A 25,893-nucleotide genomic window follows, 5' to 3' on the forward strand; every position below is an offset into this window, starting at 1 on the left:
ACAACAACCACAGCAGCTCCAACCACAACCACTGCAGCTCCGACTACAACCACAGCATCTCCAACCACGACTGCAGCTCCAACCACAACCACAGCAGCTCTGACCACAACAACAGCAGCAACAACCACAACAACTGAAGCACCAACAACCACAGCAGCACCAACCACAACCACAGCTGCTCCCACCACAACCACAGCAGCTCCAACCACAACCACTGCAGCTCCGACTACTACCACAGCATCTCCAACCACAACGACTGCAGCACCAACAACAACCACAGCAGCTCCGACCACAACGACTGCAGCACCAACAACCACAGCAGCTCCAACCACGACTACAGCACCAACCACAACCACAGCAGCTCCGACCACAACAACAGCAGCTCCAACCACAACAACAGCAGCTCCAACCACGACTGCAGCACCAACAACAACCACAGCTGCTCCAACCACAACCACAGCGGCTCCAACAACAACCACAGCAGCTCCAACCACAACCACAGAGGCTCCAACTACAACCACAGCGGCTCCAACTACAACCACAGCAGCACCAACAACAACCACAGCAGCTGCAACAACAACCACAGCGGCTCCAACAACAACCACAGCAGCTCCAACCACAACCACAGAGGCTCCAACTACAACCACAGCGGCTCCAACCACAACGACTGCAGCACCAACAACAACCACAGCAGCTCCAACCACAACCACTGCAGCTCCGACTACAACTACAGCATCTCCAACCACGACTGCAGCTCCAACCACAACCACAGCAGCTCCAACCACAACCACAGAGGCTCCAACGACAACCACAGTGGCTCCAACTACAGCAACTGAAGCACCAACCACAACAACAGCAGCTCCAACAACAACCACAGCGGCTCCAACTACAACCACAGCAGCTCCAACAACGACGACAGCGGCTCCAACGACAACCACAACGGCTCCAACTACAACAACTGAAGCACCAACCACAACAACAGCAACTCCAACAACAACCACAGCAGTTCCAACAACAACCACAGCTGCTCCAACCACAACCACAGCTGCTCCAACCACAACCACAGCGGCTCCAACCACCACGACTGCAGCTCAAACTACAACCACAGCGGTTCCAACCACAACCACAGCTGCTCCAACCACAACCACAGCAGCTCCAACCACCACCACTGCAGCTCCAACAACGACGACAGTGGCTCCAACGACAACCACAGCGGCTCCAACTACAACAACTGAAGCACCAACCACAACAACAGCGGCTCCAACAACAACCACAGCTGTTCCAACTACAACAACTGAAGCACCAACCACAACAAGAGCGGCTCCAACTACAACCACAGCGGCTCCAACCACAACGAATGCAGCACCAACAACAACCACAGCAGCTCCAACCACGACTACAGCACCAACCACAACCACAGCAGCTCCGACCACAACAACAGCAGCTCCAACCACAACAACAGCAGCTCCAACCACGACTGCAGCACCAACAACAACCACAGCTGCTCCAACCACAACCACAGCGGCTCCAACAACAACCACAGCAGCTCCAACCACAACCACAGAGGCTCCAACTACAACCACAGCGGCTCCAACTACAACCACAGCAGCACCAACAACAACCACAGCAGCTGCAACAACAACCACAGCGGCTCCAACAACAACCACAGCAGCTCCAACCACAACCACAGAGGCTCCAACTACAACCACAGCGGCTCCAACCACAACGACTGCAGCACCAACAACAACCACAGCAGCTCCAACCACAACCACTGCAGCTCCGACTACAACCACAGCATCTCCAACCACGACTGCAGCTCCAACCACAACCACAGCAGCTCCAACCACAACCACAGAGGCTCCAACGACAACCACAGTGGCTCCAACTACAGCAACTGAAGCACCAACCACAACAACAGCAGCTCCAACAACAACCACAGCGGCTCCAACTACAACCACAGCAGCTCCAACAACGACGACAGCGGCTCCAACGACAACCACAACGGCTCCAACTACAACAACTGAAGCACCAACCACAACAACAGCAGCTCCAACAACAACCACAGCAGTTCCAACAACAACCACAGCTGCTCCAACCACAACCACAGCTGCTCCAACCACAACCACAGCGGCTCCAACCACCACGACTGCAGCTCAAACTACAACCACAGCGGTTCCAACCACAACCACAGCTGCTCCAACCACAACCACAGCAGCTCCAACCACCACCACTGCAGCTCCAACAACGACGACAGTGGCTCCAACGACAACCACAGCGGCTCCAACTACAACAACTGAAGCACCAACCACAACAACAGCGGCTCCAACAACAACCACAGCTGTTCCAACTACAACAACTGAAGCACCAACCACAACAACAGCGGCTCCAACAACAACCACAGCAGCTCAAACTACAACCACAGCGGCTCCAACCACAAACACAGAGGCTCCAACTACAACCACAGCTGCTCCAACTACAACCACAGCAGCTCCAACAACAACCACAGCGGCTCCAACAACCACAGCAGCTCCAACCACAACCACAGCTGCTCCAACCACAACCACAGCAGCTCCAACTACCACCGCTGCAGCTCCAACTACAACCACTGCAGCTGCAACAACAACCACAGCAGCTCCAACCACAACCACAGAGGCTCCAACTACAGCCACAGCGGCTCCAACCACAACGAATGCAGCACCAACAACAACCACAGCAGCTCCAACCACAACCACTGCAGCTCCGACTACAACCACAGCATCTCCAACCACAACGACTGCAGCTCCAACCACAACCACAGCAGCTCTGACCACAAACACTGCAGCTCCGACTACTACCACAGCATCTCCAACCACAACCACTGCAGCTCCGACTACTACCACAGCATCTCCAACCACAACGTCTGCAGCACCAACAACCACAGCAGCTCCAACCACGACTGCAGCACCAACCACAACCACAGCAGCTCCGACCACAACAACAGCGGCTCCAACCACAACAACAGCAGCTCCAACCACAACAACAGCAGCTCCAACCACAACAACAGCAGCTCCAACCACAACAACAGCAGCTCCAACCACGACTGCAGCACCAACAACCACCACAGCAGCTCCAACCACAATGACTGCAGCACCAACCACAACCACAGCGGCTCCAACTACCACCACTGCAGCTCCAACTACAACCACAGCGGCTCCAACTACAACCACTGCAGCTCCGATCACAACAACAGCAGCTCCAACCACAACCACAGAGGCTCCATCTACAACCACAGCGGCTCCAACTACAACCACAGCAGCTCCAACAACAACCACAGCGGCTCCAACCACAACCACAGAGGCTCCAACTACAACCACTGTGGCTCCAACTACACCCACTGCAGCTGCAACAACAACCACAGCAGCTCCAAGCACAACCACAGAGGCTCCAACTACAACCACAGCGGCTCCAACTACAACCACAGCAGCTCCAACAACAACCACAGCGGCTCCAACCACAACCACAGAGGCTCCAACTACAACCACAGCTGCTCCAACTACAACCACAGCAGCTCCAACAACAACCACAGCGGCTCCAACAACAACCACAGCAGCTCCAACCACAACCACAGCTGCTCCAACCACAACCACAGCAGCTCCAACTACCACCCCTGCAGCTCCAACTACAACCACTGCAGCTGCAACAACAAACACAGCAGCTCCAACCACAACCACAGAGGCTCCAACTACAACCGCAGCGGCTCCAACTACAACCACAGCAGCTCCAACAACGACGACAGTGGCTCCAACGACAACCACTGTGGCTCCAACAACAACCACAGCGGTTCCATCTACCACTACTGCAGCTCCAACTACAACCAGAGCGGCTCCAACAACAACCACTGCGGCTCCAACTACAACAACTGAAGCACCAACCACAACAGCAGCTCCAACAACAACCACAGCAGCTCCAACAACAACCACAGCTGCTCCAACCACAACCACAGCTGCTCTAACCACAACCACTGCAGCTCAAACTACAACCACAGCAGCACCAACTACAACCACAGCAGCTCCAACAACGACGACAGTGTCTCCAACGACAACCACAGCGGCTCCAACTACAACAACTGAAGCACCAACCACAACAACAGCAGCTCCAACTACCACCACTGCAGCTCCAACCACAACCACTGCAGCTCCAACTACAACCACAGCTGCTCCAACCACAACCACGGCGGCTCCAACTGCCACCACTGCAGCTCCAACCACAACCACAGCTGCTCCAACCACAACCACAGCAGCTCCAACAACGACGACAGCGGTTCCAACGACAACCACAGCGGCTCCAACTACAACCACTGCAGCTCCAACCACAACCACAGCTGCTCCAACCACAACCACAGCAGCTCCAACTACCACCCCTGCAGCTCCAACTACAACCACTGCAGCTGCAACAACAAACACAGCAGCTCCAACCACAACCACAGAGGCTCCAACTACAACCGCAGCGGCTCCAACTACAACCACAGCAGCTCCAACAACGACGACAGTGGCTCCAACGACAACCACTGTGGCTCCAACAACAACCACAGCGGTTCCATCTACCACTACTGCAGCTCCAACTACAACCAGAGCGGCTCCAACAACAACCACTGCGGCTCCAACTACAACAACTGAAGCACCAACCACAACAGCAGCTCCAACAACAACCACAGCAGCTCCAACAACAACCACAGCTGCTCCAACCACAACCACAGCTGCTCTAACCACAACCACTGCAGCTCAAACTACAACCACAGCAGCTCAAACTACAACCACAGCAGCACCAACTACAACCACAGCAGCTCCAACAACGACGACAGTGTCTCCAACGACAACCACAGCGGCTCCAACTACAACAACTGAAGCACCAACCACAACAACAGCAGCTCCAACTACCACCACTGCAGCTCCAACCACAACCACTGCAGCTCCAACTACAACCACAGCTGCTCCAACCACAACCACGGCGGCTCCAACTGCCACCACTGCAGCTCCAACCACAACCACAGCTGCTCCAACCACAACCACAGCAGCTCCAACAACGACGACAGCGGTTCCAACGACAACCACAGCGGCTCCAACTACAACCACTGCAGCTCCAACCACAACCACAGCTGCTCCAACCACAACCACAGCAGCTCCAACTACCACCCCTGCAGCTCCAACTACAACCACTGCAGCTGCAACAACAAACACAGCAGCTCCAACCACAACCACAGAGGCTCCAACTACAACCGCAGCGGCTCCAACTACAACCACAGCAGCTCCAACAACGACGACAGTGGCTCCAACGACAACCACTGTGGCTCCAACAACAACCACAGCGGTTCCATCTACCACTACTGCAGCTCCAACTACAACCAGAGCGGCTCCAACAACAACCACTGCGGCTCCAACTACAACAACTGAAGCACCAACCACAACAGCAGCTCCAACAACAACCACAGCAGCTCCAACAACAACCACAGCTGCTCCAACCACAACCACAGCTGCTCTAACCACAACCACTGCAGCTCAAACTACAACCACAGCAGCACCAACTACAACCACAGCAGCTCCAACAACGACGACAGTGTCTCCAACGACAACCAAAGCGGCTCCAACTACAACAACTGAAGCACCAACCACAACAACAGCAGCTCCAACTACCACCACTGCAGCTCCAACCACAACCACTGCAGCTCCAACTACAACCACAGCTGCTCCAACCACAACCACGGCGGCTCCAACTGCCACCACTGCAGCTCCAACCACAACCACAGCTGCTCCAACCACAACCACAGCAGCTCCAACAACGACGACAGCGGTTCCAACGACAACCACAGCGGCTCCAACTACAACCACTGCAGCTGCAACAACAACCACAGCAGCTCCAACCACAACCACAGAGGCTCCAACTACAACCACAGCAGCTCCAACAACGACGACAGTGGCTCCAACTACAACAACTGAAACACCAACCACAACAACAGCAGCTCCAACAACAACCACAGCTGCTCCAACCACAACCACAGCTGCTCCAACCACAACCACAGCGGCTCCAACCACTACCACTGCAGCTCAAACTTCAACCACAGCGGCTCCAACTACCACCACTGCAGCTCCAGCCACAACCTCAGCTGCTCCAACAACAACCACAGCGGCTCCAACTACAACAACTGAAGCACCAACCACAACAACAGCAGCTCCAACTACCACCATTGCAGCTCCAACTACAACCACAGCGGCTCCAACTACCACCACTGCAGCCCCAACCACATCCACAGCGGCACCAACCACAAAAACTGAAGCACCTACCACAACAACAGCAGCTCCAACAACAACCACAGCTGCTCCAACCACAACCACGGCGGCTCCAACAACAACCACAGCAGCTCCAACTACAACCACAGCTGCTTCAACCACGACCACAGCGGCTCCAACTACAACCACAGCGGCTCCAACTACCACCACTGCAGCTCCAACTACCACCACTGCAGCCCCAACAACAACCACAGTGGCTCCAACCACAACAACTGAAGCCCCAACAACAACCACAGCAGCTCCAACTACCACCACTGCAGCTCCAACTACAACCACAGCTGCTCCAACCACAACCACAGCGGCTCCAACTTCCACCACTGCAGCTCCAACTACAACCACAGCGGCTCCAACTACAACCACAGCAGCTCCAACAACAACCACAGCGGCTGCAACCACAACCACAGCGGCTCCAACCACAACAACTGAAGCACCAACCACAACAACAGCAGCTCCAACAAAAACCACAACAGCTCCAACAACCACAGCTGCTCCAACCACAACGGCTCCAACTACCACCATTGCAGCTCCAACCACAACCACAGCTGCTCCAACAACCACAGCGGCTCCAACTACAGCAACTGAAGCCCCAACCACAACAACAGCGGCTCCAACCGCAACAACTGAAGCACCAACCACAACAACAGCGGCTCCAACCACAACCACAGCAGCTCCAACCACAACCACAGCAGCTCCAACTACCACCACTGCAGCTCCAACTACAACCACAGAGGCTCCAACTACAAACACAGCGCCTCCAACAACAACCACAGCGGCTCCAACTACAACCACTGCAGCTGCAACAACAACCACAGCAGCTCCAACTACAACCACAGCGGCTCCAACTACAACCACAGCAGCACCAACAACAACCACAGCAGCTCCAACAACAACCACGGCGGCTCCAACTACCACCACTGCATCTCCAACCACAACCACAGCTGCTCCAACCACAACCACAGCGGCTCCAACTACCACCACTGCAGCTCCAACTACAACCACATCAGCTCCTACCACATCCACAGCATCTCCAACCACAATCACAGCTTCACCAACCACAACAACTGAAACTCCAACCACAACAGTAGCTTCAACCACAACTGCAGCTTCTCCATTCACAACAAACACAGCAGCTCCAACAACAATCACTGGATCACCTATTAAAACCACAGCTTCCCTGTCGACAACCACAGGATTTATAACTACAACAACTGAATCACCAACAACAACCACAGCAGCTCCAACTACAACCACAGCTTCTCCAACCACAACAACTGAAGCTCCAACCACAACCACAGCAGCTCCAACCACAACCACAGCTTCACCAACCACAACAACTGAAGCTCCAACCACAACAACTGAAGCTCCAACCACAACAGCTGCTCAAACCACAACAACTGCAGCACCAACCACAACTACAGCAGCTCCTATCACAACTACAGCAGCTCCAACCACAACAACTGAAGCACCAACCACAACCACAGCAGCTCCAACAACAACCACAGCAGCTCCAACTACAACCATAACTGCTCCAACTACAACAACCACTGCTCCAACTACAACCACAGCGGCTCCAACCACAACCACAGCTGTTCCAACTACAACCACAGCTGCTCCAACTACAACCACAACTGCTCCAACTACAAGCACAGCAGCTCCAACCACAACCACAGCAGCTCCAACAACAACTACAGTAGCTCCAACAACAACCACAGCTGCTCCACCTACAACAACAGCGGCTCCAACCACAACCTCTGCAGTTCTAACCACAACAACTGAAGCAGCAACCACAACCACAGCAACACCAACATCAACCACAGCAGCTCCAACAACAACAACCGCTGTTCCAACTACAACGACAGCGCCTCCAACGACAACTACAGCGGCTCCAACCACAACAACTGAAGCATCAACAACAACCACAGCAGCTCCAACAACAGCTACTGCAGCTCCATCTACAACCACAGTGTCTCACACAACTACCACAGTCGCTCCAACCACAACCACAGCGGCTCCAACAACAACAGGGTCTCCTACAACAACCACAGCAGCTCCAACTACAACCACATCAGCTCCAACTACCACCACTGCAGCTCCAACAATAACCACAGAAACTCCAACAACCACCGCCGCTTCAACTACAACCACATCAGCTCCAACCACAACCTTAACAGCTCCAACCACAGCCACAGAAGTTCTGACCACTACTACTACCGGAATACCAATCATAACCACTACAGGACATCCAACCACATCCATCACAGGAGCTATAATCACAACCACAACAGCAGGAACTACAACCGCTACAGGAACTCCAACCACAACCACTTCAGCTCCAACCACAATCACCACAGTGGTTCCAACCACTACCATGTCAGCTTCAATAACAACTACTACAGCAGCTCCAACTACAACAACTGATCTTCCAACAATGACTACAAAGGCTCCAACCATAACCACAGATGGTCTGACAACGATCACAACTTCTCCAATTAAAACCACAGAAGCTGCAACTCCAACAACAACCACACCAGCTCCAACCACAATCAATACAGGGGTTCCAACCACTACCATACCAGTTCAAACCACAACCACATCAGCTCCAACTAAAACCACATCAGCTCCATCCACCACAGGATCTTCAACCATAACCACTACAAGAGCTCAAACCACAACGTCAGCTTCAACAACAACTACTACAGCAGCTCCAACTACAACAACTGATGTTCTAATAACGACCACAAAGGCTCCTACCTCATCCACCGCAGCTCCAACCACAATCACAGATGGTCTGACAACGATCACAACTTCTCCAATTAAAACCACAGCAGCTCCAACTACAACAACTGAAGTTCCAACAACGACCACAAAGGCTCCTACCTCAACCACTGGAGCTCCAACCACAATCACAGAAGATCTGACCACTTCTACTACAGAAGTACCAACCACCATCACACCAGCTCCAACCACATCCACCACAGGAGCTGTAATCACAACCACACCAGCAGGAACTACAACCACGACAGAAGGTCCAACCAGAACCACAGGGGCTTCGACTACAATAACAGTAGCTCCAACCACGACCACAGCATCTTCACCTAAAACCACAGAAGCTCCAACCACAGCTACAGGAGCTCCAACCACGACCACAGCATCTTCACCTAAAACCACAGAAGCTCCAACCACAAACACTGGAACTCCAACCACAATCACAGACGGTCTGACCACTACTCCTGGAGGAGTTACAATCACAACCACACCAGCAGGGACTACAACCATGACAGGAGGTCCACCCACAACCGCATCAGCAGCTCCAACCACAATCACAGAAGATCTGACCACTTCTACTACAGAAGTACCAACCACCATCACACCAGCTCCAACCACATCCACCACAGGAGCTGTAATCACAACCACACCAGCAGGAACTACAGCCACGACAGAAGGTCCAACCAGAACCACAGTGGCTCCGACCACAACAACAGTAGTTCCAACCACAACCATTGCATCTCCAATCACGACCACAGCAGCTCCACCCACAACCACAGCTGCTCCAACTACATCTGCAGCTTCACCCACCACCACTGAAGCTCCAACCACAATCACAGACGGTCTGACCATTACTCCCGGAGGAGTTACAATCACAACCAAACCAGCAGGGACTACAACCATGACAGGAGGTCCACCCACAACCACATTAGAGGCTCCAACCACAATCACAGATGGTCTGACAACGATCACAACTTCTCCAATTAAAACCACAGCAGCTCCAACTACAACAACTGAAGTTCCAACAACGACCACAAAGGCTCCTACCTCAACCACTGGAGCTCCAACCACAATCACAGAAGATCTGACCACTTCTACTACAGAAGTACCAACCACAATCACACCAGCTCCAACCACATCCACCACAGGAGCTGTAATCACAACCACACCAGCAGGAACTACAACCACGACAGCAGGTCCAACCAGAACCACAGTGGCTCCGACCACACCAACAGTAGTTCCAACCACAACCATTGCATCTCCAATCACGACCACAGCTGCTCCAACTACATCTGCAGCTTCACCCATCACCACTGAAGCTCCAACCACAGCTACAGGAGCTCCAACTACAACCACAGCATCTTCAACTAAAACCACAGAAGCTCCAACCACAAACACTGGAACTCCAACCACAATCACAGACGGTCTGACCACTACTCCTGGAGGAGTTACAATCACAACCACACCAGCAGCGACTACAACCATGACAGGAGGTCCACCCACAACCGCATCAGCAGCTCCAACCACAACCACATTAGAGGCTCCAACCACAATCACAGAAGATCTGACCACTTCTACTACAGAAGTACCAACCACAATCACACCAGCTCCAACCACATCCACCACAGGAGCCGTAATCACAACCACACCAGCAGGAACTACAACCACGACAGAAGGTCCAACCAGAACCACAGTGGCTCCGACCACAGCAACAGTAGTTCCAACCACAACCATTGCATCTCCAATCACGACCACAGCAGTTCCAACCACAACCACAGCTGTTCCAACTACATCTGCAGCTTCACCCACCACCACTGAAGCTCCAACCACAATCACAGACGGTCTGACCATTACTCCCGGAGGAGTTACAATCACAACCAAACCAGCAGGGACTACAACCATGACAGGAGGTCCACCCACAACCACATTAGAGGCTCCAACCACAATCACAGATGGTCTGACAACGATCACAACTTCTCCAATTAAAACCACAGCAGCTCCAACTACAACAACTGAAGTTCCAACAACGACCACAAAGGCTCCTACCTCAACCACTGGAGCTCCAACCACAATCACAGAAGATCTGACCACTTCTACTACAGAAGTACCAACCACAATCACACCAGCTCCAACCACATCCACCACAGGAGCTGTAATCACAACCACACCAGCAGGAACTACAACCACGACAGCAGGTCCAACCAGAACCACAGTGGCTCCGACCACAGCAACAGTAGTTCCAACCACAACCATTGCATCTCCAATCACGACCACAGCAGCTCCAACCACAACCACAGCTGCTCCAACTACATCTGCAGCTTCACCCACCACCACTGAAGCTCCAACCACAATCACAGACGGTCAAACCATTACTCCCGGAGGAGTTACAATCACAACCAAACCAGCAGGGACTACAACCATGACAGGAGGTCCACCCACAACCGCATCAGCAGCTCCAACCACAACCACATTAGAGGCTCCAACCACAATCACAGATGGTCTGACAACGATCACAACTTCTCCAATTAAAACCACAGCAGCTCCAACTACAACAACTGAAGTTCCAACAACGACCACAAAGGCTCCTACCTCAACCACTGGAGCTCCAACCACAATCACAGAAGATCTGACCACTTCTACTACAGAAGTATCAACCACCATCACACCAGCTCCAACCACATCCACCACAGGAGCTGTAATCACAACCACACCAGCAGGAACTACAACCACGACAGCAGGTCCAACCAGAACCACAGTGGCTCCGACCACACCAACAGTAGTTCCAACCACAACCATTGCATCTCCAATCACGACCACAGCTGCTCCAACTACATCTGCAGCTTCACCCATCACCACTGAAGCTCCAACCACAGCTACAGGAGCTCCAACCACGACCACAGCATCTTCAACTAAAACCACAGAAGCTCCAACCACAAACACTGGAACTCCAACCACAATCACAGACGGTCTGACCACTACTCCTGGAGGAGTTACAATCACAACCACACCAGCAGGGACTACAACCATGACAGGAGGTCCACCCACAACCGCATCAGCAGCTCCAACCACAACCACATTAGAGGCTCCAACCACAATCACAGAAGATCTGACCACTTCTACTACAGAAGTACCAACCACAATCACACCAGCTCCAACCACATCCACCACAGGAGCCGTAATCACAACCACACCAGCAGGAACTACAACCACGACAGAAGGTCCAACCAGAACCACAGTGGCTCCGACCACAGCAACAGTAGTTCCAACCACAACCATTGCATCTCCAATCACGACGACAGCAGTTTCAACCACAACCACAGCTGCTCCAACTACATCTGCAGCTTCACCCACCACCACTGAAGCTCCAACCACAATCACAGACGGTCTGACCATTACTCCCGGAGGAGTTACAATCACAACCAAACCAGCAGGGACTACAACCATGACAGGAGGTCCACCCACAACCACATTAGAGGCTCCAACCACAATCACAGATGGTCTGACAACGATCACAACTTCTCCAATTAAAACCACAGCAGCTCCAACTACAACAACTGAAGTTCCAACAACGACCACAAAGGCTCCTACCTCAACCACTGGAGCTCCAACCACAATCACAGAAGATCTGACCACTTCTACTACAGAAGTACCAACCACCATCACACCAGCTCCAACCACATCCACCACAGGAGCTGTAATCACAACCACACCAGCAGGAACTACAACCACGACAGCAGGTCCAACCAGAACCACAGTGGCTCCGACCACACCAACAGTAGTTCCAACCACAACCATTGCATCTCCAATCATGACCACAGCTGCTCCAACTACATCTGCAGCTTCACCCATCACCACTGAAGCTCCAACCACAGCTACAGGAGCTCCAACTATAACCACAGCATCTTCAACTAAAACCACAGAAGCTCCAACCACAAACACTGGAGCTCCAACCACAATCACAGACGGTCTGACCACTACTCCTGGAGGAGTTACAATCACAACCACACCAGCAGGGACTACAACCATGACAGGAAGTTCACCCACAACCGCATCAGCAGCTCCAACCGCAACCACTGAAGATCCATCCATAACCACGCCAGCTCCAACTACAACCAGGCTAGTTCACACAACAACCACAGGAGCCCCAGCTCCCACAACTTCAGCTCCGACCACAATCACCACAGCGGTTCCAACCACTACCATGTCAGCTTCAACAGCAACTACTGAAGTTCCAACAACAACCACAAAGGCTCCTACCTCAACCACTGGAGTACCAACCACAATCACACCACCTCCAACCACATCCACACCAGCAGGAACTACAGCCACCACACCAGGTCCAACCACTACCACATCAGAGGATCCAACCACAATTACTGTAGATCCAACCAGAACTACGCCAACTCCAACTACAACCATGTTAGTTCAAACAACAACCACAGGAGCTCCAACAAAAACCACAGGAGTTCCAAATACAACTGCAGCCCCAACCATAACAACTACTGGAGCTCCAACCACAACCATGCAAGCTTCAACAACAACCATTACAGCAGCTCCAACCACAACCACTACAAGAGCTCCAACCACAATCACCACAGGGGTTCCGACCACAACCATACCAGTTCAAACCACAAACACTACAATTCCAACCAGAACTACACCAGTTTCAACAGGAACTCCAACTATGACCACTACAAGAGGTCAAACCACAACCATGCCAGCTTCAACAACAACCACTACATCAGCTCCAACCACAACCACCACAACTCCAGGCACTACTACTACAGGGTCACAAACCACAACCACATCACAAGCTACAACCATAACCACCACAACTCCTACAACAACCACAGCAGCTCCATCAAAAACTACTGCTGTTCCAATGACGACAGCAGTTGGCCAAGTGACAACTACACGACCTACAAGTATGTTACAAATAGATACAATTTAATAGCACATGCACTCTCATTAGAATAACTGTGCAATAATTTGCCAAATTGTGCATTTGTTGTTCTTGTCTTAATTATCAAGGTGCGTGTGCTTCAAACCCATGTCTCAGTGGAAGCACATGTCAAGATCGTGGTAACGGGTCTTACTTGTGCTTGTGTCTTCCGGGAGATGTTTATCTACAAGGCTGTCAAAAGGGTAAGTGTCTGAATGTAAAATGCATTGCTTCTCATAATGTATTCATTAGAGGCAATGTGTTGCTTCTCATAAAGCAATACATTTTTTCACAATGTCACCATAAATACCTATGGTACTTCCAAACTTAATTCAATGAAGAGACTAAACTAAAATCAAACTAGATAGTCTTGATATAATGCATTTGATGGGGGGCTCTATTCATGAAACTTGTATATTTTTTGTGCATCTTCAGTTTCAGTTTCTTCACTCACACAATTTAATAAATTCCACGATGAACTTACAACATACTGTTTTACCAGATAATACAGATCAGAGATCGACACAGATCATAACTACAAGGTTACTGTGAGTGAATCAGGTCTCCAAAGAAGCTATTTAAAGCTTATAGAGGGAGCCTATTAGCATAAAGTTTAAAGCAGAGTTAAACTTTAGAAGAGTGATCCCTGCACATGCGAATCACTTACAGTGTATGGGACACGCAAATTTTTGACTTTTGAAAAATCCTGATCATTACAGTTGTCATAATGATGACATTTTTAAAATAAAATTGTGTAAAATGTATCAATATACCCAAGCAATAAAAAAAGTAATATTTTAAATGAAAAAGCCATAGTAAGAGAAACCAAACAGAAATAACAGGCAGAGGGATGATCATTGCACATTGCTCGCACTCTGTGCCTCTCCTTTCCTCCTCTCCTCACACTTGCTGCTGTTTGACAGGGATCAGAGAAGCTGTAACTGCACTTGGCAGTCCCTGAAAGTAATGAGATGAAATTATGAAATTATTTTACTGTTGTAGACAAAGAAAAACATAGCAAAGCATTGTTTTACCTGTGGTTTTTCTGCTTTGAACAATGAAAACATGAAAAATTATAAATACAAAAGCAGCAAAGACATGGGATATGATCCCATATTCAACCTGTTACATGTGTCCTGCTTCCTTCTGCAGTCCCAGATGAGATCAAGTGATCCTCAAAATTATGACTTTGAAACTCCAAATTAAAACTGACAACTGAAATCAATCTTAAAAAAAATTATAAATGTCAAAATTATGACTTTTGTCTTTCCCATCTCAAAAAATGTACATTATTTTATTCCCCCGCCCCCAAGTAAGCTTTCTGAAGAAACAACTTTAATGTGCATCTTGTAGCCTGTTGTTCCATGATTTAACAAAATTTGAAGCAGACCCACCACCAAATTCAGTGTTTTAGGTTTTGTGTGTATAAAAGTGACGTAAACCCTCCAACCACGAGTCTTTTTTAAGCCTAGAGTGCAGGGTTCTTTATTTGTTTTAAACAAACTGCGCTAAACTGGCAATTTGTGTAGTAGTTTGTCTTGGACTATGTTTAAATAAAGAGGTAATACTGTAATTCTTTCTTAAAGCATTTTTATTGTCCCTGAGTTATTGGGTAGTGGAATTACCAGATTAACAGAATGACTTAACTGGGTTTTTATATGTATTTATTTGATAATTGAGATGTAGTAGTAAACTCCCATTTGAACATTTTTATTTGTGTTTGTGGAATTTTTGGGGAACTTTCTAACTATAATTTTGTCTTTCATAATAGCCAAGGTTTTCCCTGCTCTGGTGGCCTTGGTGGAAAAATATCATCCTGAAATGGCCGACAAAACATCACAAAAATTTAAAGAGATTGCAGAAAAAATTATTAATGCGGTAAACACTAATTTTTCTTTTCCTATATTGTATTTTGTTCCGAATGCCAGAATTATATGCTACTGTTCTCACCTGTGCTTTATTTATTAAAAGGCATTTTGTTCTATGTCCCTAATACTGCCTAAGCAGAACACTGTTCACTAAAATACTATTTTTAATACACAGATTGACAAAGAGTTCAAAAATAAACATGGATTCATTTTAGCAATAGTCTTGGAGCTCCGGTAAGTTTCAGTGTTAAATCTGTGTTTTTTGGACAGTAGTAACTGCCTACAGTATGACAAAGACTTACCAGTATTCTCCTCCATATTTTCTTTTCAGGGAAATACAATCAGTACTAAGGTCAAACACAGGCAACGTTGAAGCTTCAGTTGAAACCATCTATGAAGCAACGTCTGACATCACACAAGAAATTGTAATAGAAACATTGAAAACAAATATCACCTGTGAAAACTGTCCACTGCCAGCAAACGTTACATGTGAGTCTAATTTAAATATGTACTTTTAAGGATTCTCAGGTCTAGTTTACCTTTCTCTTATACAGTACATTCATTACACTTATCTTTCAGAATATAGGTTATATTAATCAGAAAGCTGTGGTGTTCAGACTGGCTCCCATTTGTGTTGGCAGCTTGATTTCCTCTTTTTCTTCTATTATTTCTTCTTCTATTATAAGTATTGTGTTTGGACTTTTATTATTATTATTATTATTATTATTATTATTAAGACGCACTTTTCAAAACATTTTAACAGACATGGCACCTCTTCACACACAAAACATACACATAATGTTGGTCATGATTCCTGTCAAGACTTTAAGTCTGAAAGAATCTCTGAAGAATTTAGATGTCAGTGATGTTCTTGATTTTAGTTGCTTATGTCATGAAATTTGCTGATCCCATCAAACTTCTTTTCTGCTCCTTTTAAAGTGAAAGACCTTTGTGATTCCGATCCATGTGACAAAGCAACCTCAAATTGCAAACCTACAGAGGGCAGTTTCGAATGCACATGTTTAGATGGTTATATTAAAACAAACTACAGTGAAAGATTATGCAAGGGTAAGTATATTTAACAATCAAGAGAGTTGAAATATTTCATTGTGCACTGATTATAGTGTAACTTTCTGTACTTTAGCATGTCCCTCTGGTTACAAAGCTGAGAACAACAAATGTAAACCGTAAGTGCATCGATCTGACTGTACGACTTTATGGTTTTCTGCAAGTACAACAGTTTCAAGTTAAACAATTTCTTTTCTTTTTTTTCAGATGTGGCTTTGGTCGTACTGGCATAAACTGCAAGGATGGTAAGTATACAGTCGTGAAAATCAAAGCATGTGCATCAAGACGTTTATTGTTATGTTTGTAAGAGTTTTGGGGGGCTTGTATTTAGTATATTATTTTATATTGCAAAATATTATATTAACTTTGTTCTTGGAAGACAAGGACAAAGGGTTATACATTGATTATTCCATTGTCTGTTGAGCTGACAGCAGCAGAACATTTTTCAGGTGTGTCTGACTTTAGCAAAGCTGTGCTGGATGGTGCATGGTATGATCCATATGAAAATCTGCTATTTCAGGATGTTTTTTTAGACAAATACTTTAAAACTCAGAGGCAAAAGTCCTCATTGCAGTCACTGGTTCAAATGTTGGCCTTGGGCCATTTGCTGCTGTAACTGTCTGTAGGTGCATAGGAATTATAAAGTCCAACAGCACTACCAAAGTCTTTGCATAGAAAATGATCAAAGGAATGTTAACACAAAACAACATTGACTAAATAACTATTACATTTTTTTATGTTAATTTATTTTATTTTTTTTTATCAAAGTAAAAGTTTTTGCTGTAAAGCCTACAGCAAAACTTTTAAATCCACTTTTTCAAAGTTTTAATGCAAAATGTTCTCTAAAATGTTATGTGATCCTGTTGTTTCAAGATCATAAAAAAGGTGAGACTAACTAGTGACTCTGTTTTTTTGTAGAGTCGAAGTTGATCCTTGTGATCGTCTCGCCTATTCTTGCATGCCTGCTAGTTCTCACATTGATCGCTCTGCCACTGGTCGTAAGAACGTAAGTTAGAACCCTGTTCATTTATCACCTTCTTGGCTTTTTGTAATTACCTCTGTCTTATTTGTTTGTTTTTTTCTAAAAATGTATTCTAGGTGTGCGAAGGGCATTTACAAATTAATTACTGCTGCCTGTAGAAATCTATCTATAAGCCCAACACAGTAGGACAGACACAGTTTCAGTACTCTTCTGTTTTTCAGATTCAAGAGAAAAATGTCCAAGGGCAAAGAAAACAAAGAAAAAGACGTTTGGAAACCGTACACTATCCCTTCCTTAGGCAAGGCTCCACCATCCTGCAGTAGCAGAAGTAGCTTTTTCGCCTATGTCAATGAGCCAGAAAACATCCTGACAAATTCTGGTGTCCCACGAATCCCACGCGCCAAACTCAGCAGAAGCTGGCCCGGCAAGATCAACACGGAGATTTCTCCGAGCAACAGCCAACAAAGCTGGACTCCTTCAAGGAGGAACTCTGTGAGTACACCTCTGCACAAGACATGGCAAAGACAAACATCTGTGAATTATTAACTCACAAATTCTCATCCCTTTTCATGTCCTGCAGGAATTCAGCAAAAACCAAAATGACATGTTTTTATTCTTCCCAGATTGGACCGGACAACATCCCCTACAGGAACGTCCTAACTATAAAAAACCCTTACACCCAGAATGAAGCCACAGACTACACCAGACTCTAATTAAGGAGAAGGAAGTTGGATCTCTTTAGGATTTCCTATAGCGGTATTTATCCCAAGATACTGCATTACGTTGGAACTCCCTCAATGTAAAATATGTAAACAAGAGCGTATCAACAGAGACGTGCAATTAATGTGATAGATATTGTATCATGTGCTCCTTTACTACTTTTAGCTTGTATTATGTGAATTGTAGTCAGGCCTGACTACAATTCAGGCCTGACTACAGGCCATATTTCAGAGCACATTAGTTGGTTTAGGGATCATCAACAAAATCCAATCGGTCGAAAGCCAGACTGCCATAAACCAGTCTGGCTTTCATCATCAAAATCATAAAGTTTGGTTTATAATTCCTGCATTTTAATCACCCAGCCTCTCAGTTCTGTGTGTTAAATGCACTATTTATTCTCTGTTTTTTTCTGACTGAGCAAAAAGTCACCTGATAATTTCTTGCCCAGAAATTATTTTTTTTGTTAATCTATGAATTTACTGGAGTTGTTTTCTGTAAGTATTTCAGGTTTACTTTGTGCCTCAGTTTTATGTTTATCTAAGTTTTTGAATGTAAGCTCAACTGGATATTTCTTTAAATCTGTTAATGTGTTTCAGTAAAATCATCACAACTCCAATAGTTTGAGATATTTATCAATGTTTGCATATTTTTTCTTATTTTTCTTGGTCTAGTTACAAACCAGTTATACATAACATTTGATTGCTGACTTTGGTGTATTATAGCTAACTGCTAATGGCACACTGAATGAGTGCATGCGTGTATGGATAAATGAGATGAGAACAAAGATTCTGTTATAAAGCACTTTAAGTAGTCTAGTTGGCTAAAATGGTGCAATATAAGTACAATATATTTAACTTTTCCTTTATCTAAATGTGTTAAACTTGTTATATTGTAATAACTTAATTTCACCACTAAAGGGCTCCAAACTTGAAGTTTTACATAAATTATGTATTTATCATCTCACAGAATAAAAATGAATGCCATTAAAGATTGTGGTAATGTGATATTTATTCTTTAAATATTAAAAGAATAACCATATTTCAGAGCACATTAGTCGGTTTAGGGATCATCAACAAAATCCAATCGGTCGAAATATAAAGTCCATCAAAAGTCAATACCTTCCTGAGATTTTCATTGATCCCTTCTTTTATATTCATATTTGTATGTTAAAATCCTGAATTGTGTTGCTATGCTGGACTATTGAGATCCACTAATTTCTATTAATTTTAGTTCAGTTCTTTTGTTATGCTATGTTTTTATGGATACATAACTGATCATATTTTCCAGCAGCTTTTTATGTGGCTAAAGTTCCAGACTTGACTAATGAAAGCCTTTATTTCTATGACATCAAGTTATATGCCCAGTTCCAGCCTCTTTGAGCTTTATTTCATTTCATTACCTCTTAAACATACCTGGAGTGTTGCCTTGATTCTTTCATGCATGTTTGAGGAAACCTTGAACCTCCCATGGCAACCATTCAGGGGTGCCTTGCTCACATAACGCAGCATCCAGTTACTCAAGCTCCTCCTTGGACTTGCTGTCTCCAGCAGAGCTGCTGCCTGACAGAGGCGTTCCCACTCAGCTCCAGCAGAGTACCACCTGCAGCAATTAACAGACAAAAGAGAAAGTAGGAGCTTCTTAAGTTCAAGGCATCAAATTGCAAAGTCAATTTTCTTTTAAGTTTTTTTATATGTAGCATTTTTACAACAACTGAAGGTAATATAGTTGGTTGGTTGTGCATAAAATGGCAGTATGATTCTACCTCTGTACTTTACTCCAGCAATCACATGAAGCCTGTGTATCCCTCCGACACAGCAGCTGATCAATCCAGATTGCTTATAATTAACATTATGTCAGCTCTCTGGCTTTGTTATTGCAGACCATGGCTGTGATGTATATAATGCGTCAGTTCCACACTGTGAAACTTACCAGAAACCGCCTGCACTGTAAACAACCATCATCCACTGCATTCCTAAAATTACAGGCAGGCTGCAATTCTAAAACGGCGCAGAAAATCAACGTAATCTTTCACAACTTCTTCTTTTCGCTGATTAACCCGGTAGAAATTGTAGCTGCAAATCTGTAAACCAGACTTGAATGGAGCGGAATGAATAGCGCAGGAAGGCAGGCCTGTAAACAATAAGTGCACTGCACAGTGTCAATATGAATACTGAGCACTAGGGGGCGCTTCTTTAATGAAGAATGGAATTAGACTGCAGGTTTGTCTTTATTTTACCCCAACTGTTCATTACAATAATTATATATCAGCCCCGCCTCACCTGATCTTTATTTACATCAATTAAAACTGATTTTACAAATTTAAAAACCAAAAACAAACAAACTAAACTAAACATGCAAGACAACATGGCAGAATACATTTCAGTTGAACAGAGGCTTAACTGTTATAACTGTCACATTCAATTCACAGCATGAAAACTGCTTAAAATTTGTAAAAATTTAGTAATTTTTCTCATAAGATATTTGACTCAGAAACAATTATTTTATTTTCCTTTAGTTCTTGTGCATCATTATGCACAAAAGGTGAATTATTAAATAGTGTATAGTTACTACCCAAGTGCACTTCCCTGTGGTACTCCAGAGATCAGTTCTTTCATCAGAATAACAACCATTGAAAAAAAAAACTATTTTATGCTGAACAATTCTACACCCGGTGGATTATCTGTACAAGAAAGCCTAAATGTAATAAGAGATTTACAGTCTTAACAATGAGATTAAAATTACCTTTTGAAAATATCAGTCTTAAAGTGATTAACGACATACTGTCTGAACCATCTCAATCAAAGGTAACATTAAATGTGTTCATTGCAGCAAGACCCCCTTATAATAAAACATTTGAAACTCAAAGCCAGCAATCCAACCTTTATTGTTCCCGAATTAAAAATGTTATCAAAAAGAAGATTAACAGATCATGTGTGATTTCTGACTTTTTGGTTAAAATATTTAACACAAGGCAACACCAGTAGAAAAATTACTTTCCAAACTACTGCAATCATATTATAAATTATTTTACTTATATACAGCACAGATTGAAAGAAACAGAATATCTTCATATTTTATTATTTGGATACAATTTCGGCTCGTCTCATTCACCAAAAACTTAGTTAAACCTGAAACTGAGACTCGAATTAAACCTGAAAAACAACTCTCGTAAATTCAAAAATGAACAAAACAAATATTTGAGCAAGAGCTCTTCTCTTAGCTTTTGTTCAGTGAAAATAAAAATAAAAAGAATTATGTATTTAAGTTCAATTAACATACAGAACTGAAAGATTGGGTGACTGAGATTGTAATTATAAACCAAACTTCATGAAAGGCAAACTGATTGATGACAAGAGCAGAGTATAAGTCACTCAGTCGCAGCTAAAAGTATTAAGGAACACATGATACAACAATATCTGCTACATTACATTGCACATCTTAGCTGAAACGCTTCTGTTTACATCTTTTACATCAAAAGGGTTCGAATAAATTACAGTGTTTTGGAAAAAACACCACTATAGGAACCCCTATAGGCGATTCAGCTTCCTTCTTCCCTCTGGTCTCGGATCCGGGCGTAAGGTTTAGTGTCTCAGTTCTTCTTGAGCTAACTCCGGGAGAATGACACCAAGTCAACTAGGTTGTCATCAAATGGCTGCAGCAGAGAAGAAAAGACATCCGAATTTGTGAGTAAATAAAACACAAATGTTCATCTTCACGTCATCTATACCCACTGAGTTCTGCTCGTTGTTCTGCTGAGTCATCTCCAGGTTGTCCCAGTTGTTGATGGTGTTGGCCCGTGGGATTCGTGGGACCCCAGAATTTGTCAGGCTGCTTATTGGCTCTTTGAGCCAGGTGTAATAGCCATTGCTGTTGCTGGACAGTGGGTGTTTGGCAAGAGAAGGGATTTGGAACGGCCTCCTAATGTCTTCCTGTTTGGTCCTGGATAATTTGGTCCTCTTGAATCTGAGAAAAAGAATAAGAAAGTTATGCAACTGTGTCTCTCCTACTTTATTTAGCTTAAGGTTTGATTTCTATAACTTTCTCTAACTGATTTGTAAAACCACCCAACTTTAAATGGCCTTGCATATATTAAATAGTTCTCAGTCTAATACCAAAGTATGAATGCAGTTTTATAAAAAGGACAAAGGTGATTATAAAAGCGACTAAGGTGAAAAATGAACAGGATTCAAACTTACTTGTTTAGTACCACTAGCAGAGCGATCGCCGTGACGACCAGCAGGAATCCGAGGACAGAGCAAACAATCACGACGATAAACAACCGTTCTGACAAACAACCGAAAAGCAGTCAGTAAAAAAAGCTGGGGCTCAGCCTTTTTATGACAGAATCACGTAGCATTTTGCAAAATGTAACATTTTGATTTAAAAGATTTTATCTTAACCTTAAAAACTCACTTGGAAAAAGAAAATATATATATTTCTTTTTCAGTGAATGTTTTATGTGTTAATACTGACTTGATAACTTTTTAAAATAAGAAGTTTGTATTGTTAGTGGCCTTTGGGTGTCAAACTAACAGAAATAATTTCATTTGCATGTCGTTGGTTGTATCTTACAAATTTTGGGAAAGATTTTTAAACAATTTCACAAAAGAAACATGCTGAAATTATCTGAAAATTTCTCACAGTGGAAATTTTTTGTGTGGAAAATATGACACACCAGCCAAGGGCAGCTCCGCAAAAGTCAGTTGAATTAGAAAAATTGTCTGGATGCCATAAAATTTGAAATTATGTTGCGTGCTATAGCAGGTTAGTGAGGACAAAAAGCTCCAGATTGAACCTAAATTACAGCACTACCTCATATTTTTTTAAACGTTAGAAAGCAATTGCCTCAAAATTGCTTTTCTGTTGCGATCAGTGGAGAGCATATGAAGAATTAATTTGGTGTTTTGAGTGAGCTACAACTTCTTTGCAAACAATTCGATAATCTGACAGTCCATCTCAAAATTTAGATGATATACTAAGTCTTAACTCTTGTCCACAGAAAAACTAAAAGCAAATATAAAATGTATAATCTTTATGTGCATGCTTTGACTTTCACTGCTCTATACTCACCATCCTGGCAATTCAAGCCAGTACGACCAAACTCACATCTGAAAAGAAGAAATTGTTTAACTTGAAACTGTTGTACTTGCAGAAAACCGTAAAGTCGTACAGTCAGATCGATGCACTTACGGTTTACATTTGTTGTTCTCAGCTTTGTAACCAGAGGGACATGCTAAAGTACAGAAAGTTACACTATAATCAGTGCACAATGAAATATTGCAACTCTCTTGATTGTTAAATATACTTACCCTTGCATAATCTTTCACTGTAGTTTGTTTTAATATAACCATCTAAACATGTGCATTCGAAACTGCCCTCTGTAGGTTTGCACTTTGAGGTTGTTTCGTCACATGGATCGGAATCACAAAGGTCTTTCACTTTAAAAGGAACAGAAAAGAAGTTTGATAGGATCAGCAAATTTCATGACATAAGCAACTAAAATCAAGAACATCACTGACATCTAAATTCCTCAGAGATTCTTTCAGACTTAAAGTCTTGACAGAAATCGTGACATTTGATACCACCATCTTTTGCTCATGAAGAGGTGGCATTCTTGCTTAAAATGTCAAAAATAAGTGTAGTAAAAAAAAAAATTAGACAAAATTAAACAATAGTAGAAATTATTGTGTTTGTGAAGTAGTTGAATTACTTGTAGGCCCTATAGTTGTTGTTGTTTGGCCTCCTGCTACTGTAGATGTCATTGGAGCTGCTGGAGTTGTCGTAGTTGGAGCTTTTCTAGTTGTTGTTAGAGCTGCTGTAGTTGTTGGAGTTGCTGTAGTTGTTGTTGGAGTTGCTGTAGTTGTTGTTGGAGTTGCTGTAGTTGTTGGATTTGCTGTAGTTGTTGGAGTTGCTGTAGTTGTTGGAGTTGCTGTAGTTGTTGGAGTTGTTCTTGGAGTTGCTGTAGTTGTTGTTGGAGTTATTGTTGGAGTTGCTGTAGTTGTTGTTGGAGTTGCTGTAGTTGTTGGAGTTGCTGTAGTTGTTGTTGGAGTTGCTGTAGTTGTTGTTAGAGTTGCTGTAGTTGTTGGAGTTGCTGTAGTTGTTGGAGTTGTTGTTGGAGTTGCTGTAGTTGTTGGAGTTGCTGTAGTTGTTGTTAGAGTTGCTGTAGTTGTTGGAGTTGTTGTTGGAGTTGCTGTAGTTGTTGGAGTTGTTGTTGGAGTTGCTGTAGTTGTTGGAGTTGTTGTTGGAGTTGCTGTAGTTGTTGGAGTTGCTGTAGTTGTTGTTGCTGTAGTTGTTGGAGTTGCTGTAGTTGTTGTTGCTGTAGTTGTTGTTGGAGTTGTTGTTGGAGTTGCTGTAGTTGTTGGAGTTGTTGTTGGAGTTGCTGTAGTTGCTGTAGCTATTGCAGTGGTAACAATAACAACACCAGTAAATGAATGTCATCTTTAAAGAGTAAACCTTTTTTATTTTTTTGATAAATGGTATAATGTATTTCTTTTAATTTGGGTTTCTGCATTTCAGTCTGTAGACATTAGTTGTACTTGCTTGTGCATTAAACCAATAAATGCCAGACTAAAAGCAATAAAAACTATTTTTTTTTATGTTTGAAGTAAAGGTTGTTTGGATTTTTGAATTTCTTGCAGCTTGAGGCGCTCATTTAAAAATAATATATCATGGTTGCTCCTTTTATGTCCTAAGGGCTAGTTTCAGTTACAAGATCTATAAAAGGAAATAAATATTTCCTAAAAGTTATAATCTGTTGAAATATTCACCTGCCTTACTTGTAATTCTTTGCAGACTGCCTCTAACTAGTACACAAATAATCTGTTCCTACTCAACAACTTTTGAACAAGTTAAAGATAATATCTAAAAACGTAGCCACTTACCAACAGAAATCAAAAGGATGACAGTCATGATCAGTGTTTTAGCCATTGCAAAAAATAAAAAATAAATGGAAGGACAAAATCCCACAAAAAGACTGAAAGCAGTGTGAACTATGTGTGTACAACACCTGAGAGCCTGAAAATGTAAGATGAATGTGAAATCAATCCTGAAGAGGAACTTATAAACCGTAATGTCTCTTCCTAGGGCGTTGCTAAGCACTAAATGGGTTACCAAAAAAACAGAGAGCATGGTTTGTTTGTTTTGTTGGGGGGATGGTTTGATATACCCATATGAAATCATAAACTGTATCTGCCATATATTTCAGGAAGTGTCACAGATTAAGGA

The 25,893-nt window shown here is 44.7% G+C and overlaps 3 protein-coding genes across 4 annotated transcripts in view; 2 read left to right on the top strand and 1 right to left on the bottom strand.

The window, feature by feature from the left end:
• The window catches only part of LOC148153741 (uncharacterized), a 40,120-nt gene extending 37,314 nt beyond the window's left edge, over positions 1 to 2,806 (top strand). The window contains exons 6-8 of the mRNA XM_088001075.1: positions 994 to 1,464; positions 2,329 to 2,613; positions 2,798 to 2,806. Coding sequence (XP_087857201.1) covers positions 994 to 1,464; positions 2,329 to 2,613; positions 2,798 to 2,806 — 765 coding nt within the window. The remainder of the gene's footprint in view (positions 1 to 993; positions 1,465 to 2,328; positions 2,614 to 2,797) is intronic.
• Positions 2,807 to 8,692: 5,886 nt separating this feature from the next.
• LOC106932777 (uncharacterized) lies at positions 8,693 to 19,657 on the top strand. The gene is made up of 11 exons (XM_015011643.2): positions 8,693 to 14,014; positions 14,121 to 14,234; positions 15,803 to 15,909; positions 16,075 to 16,133; positions 16,231 to 16,388; positions 16,839 to 16,967; positions 17,044 to 17,086; positions 17,175 to 17,212; positions 17,886 to 17,973; positions 18,171 to 18,441; positions 18,573 to 19,657. Exons 1-11 carry the CDS (start codon positions 8,752 to 8,754, stop codon positions 18,660 to 18,662), a joined length of 6,360 nt encoding a protein of 2,119 aa, XP_014867129.2. The 5' UTR covers positions 8,693 to 8,751; the 3' UTR covers positions 18,663 to 19,657.
• A 1,877-nt stretch (positions 19,658 to 21,534) lies between these two features.
• Positions 21,535 to 25,733, bottom strand: LOC106932778 (uncharacterized). 2 transcript variants are annotated; one of them, XM_015011644.2, is made up of 8 exons: positions 25,551 to 25,733; positions 24,380 to 25,063; positions 23,979 to 24,107; positions 23,860 to 23,902; positions 23,740 to 23,777; positions 22,866 to 22,953; positions 22,401 to 22,632; positions 21,535 to 22,321 (listed from the first exon to the last, which is right to left on the bottom strand). In XM_015011644.2, the coding sequence occupies exons 1-8, from the start codon at positions 25,594 to 25,596 to the stop codon at positions 22,274 to 22,276; spliced, it is 1,308 nt and encodes a 435-aa protein (XP_014867130.2). In that variant the 5' UTR covers positions 25,597 to 25,733; the 3' UTR covers positions 21,535 to 22,273. The 2 variants fall into 2 exon arrangements, with proteins under 2 accessions (XP_014867130.2, XP_087857066.1); XM_088000940.1 differs by lacking the exons at positions 21,535 to 22,321; positions 22,401 to 22,632; positions 22,866 to 22,953; ... (1 more) ...; positions 23,860 to 23,902; positions 25,551 to 25,733 and having other exon boundaries at positions 24,380 to 25,529.
• Between the last annotated feature and the right edge of the window lie 160 nt (positions 25,734 to 25,893).

This window comes from Poecilia mexicana, unplaced genomic scaffold (assembly GCF_051168715.1).
Source record: "Poecilia mexicana isolate PSO_F unplaced genomic scaffold, ASM5116871v1 scaffold_19, whole genome shotgun sequence".
Lineage (NCBI taxonomy): Eukaryota > Metazoa > Chordata > Actinopteri > Cyprinodontiformes > Poeciliidae > Poecilia > Poecilia mexicana.

Excerpts from the sequence above, each read along its gene's own strand:
- LOC106932777 (XM_015011643.2), top strand. The coding sequence starts at position 8,752 with ATGACTACAAAGGCTCCAACCATAACCACAGATGGTCTGACAACGATC. Across the intron at positions 15,910-16,074 it reads CAGAAAAAATTATTAATGCG|ATTGACAAAGAGTTCAAAAA; the intron begins GTAAACACTAAT and ends TTTAATACACAG. Across the intron at positions 17,974-18,170 it reads CTGCCACTGGTCGTAAGAAC|ATTCAAGAGAAAAATGTCCA; the intron begins GTAAGTTAGAAC and ends TCTGTTTTTCAG.
- LOC106932778 (XM_015011644.2), bottom strand. The coding sequence starts at position 25,596 with ATGGCTAAAACACTGATCATGACTGTCATCCTTTTGATTTCTGTTG. Across the intron at positions 24,108-24,379 it reads AACAACTATAGGGCCTACAA|TGAAAGACCTTTGTGATTCC; the intron begins GTAATTCAACTA and ends TTCCTTTTAAAG. Across the intron at positions 22,954-23,739 it reads TGGCTTGAATTGCCAGGATG|AACGGTTGTTTATCGTCGTG; the intron begins GTGAGTATAGAG and ends GTTGTTTGTCAG.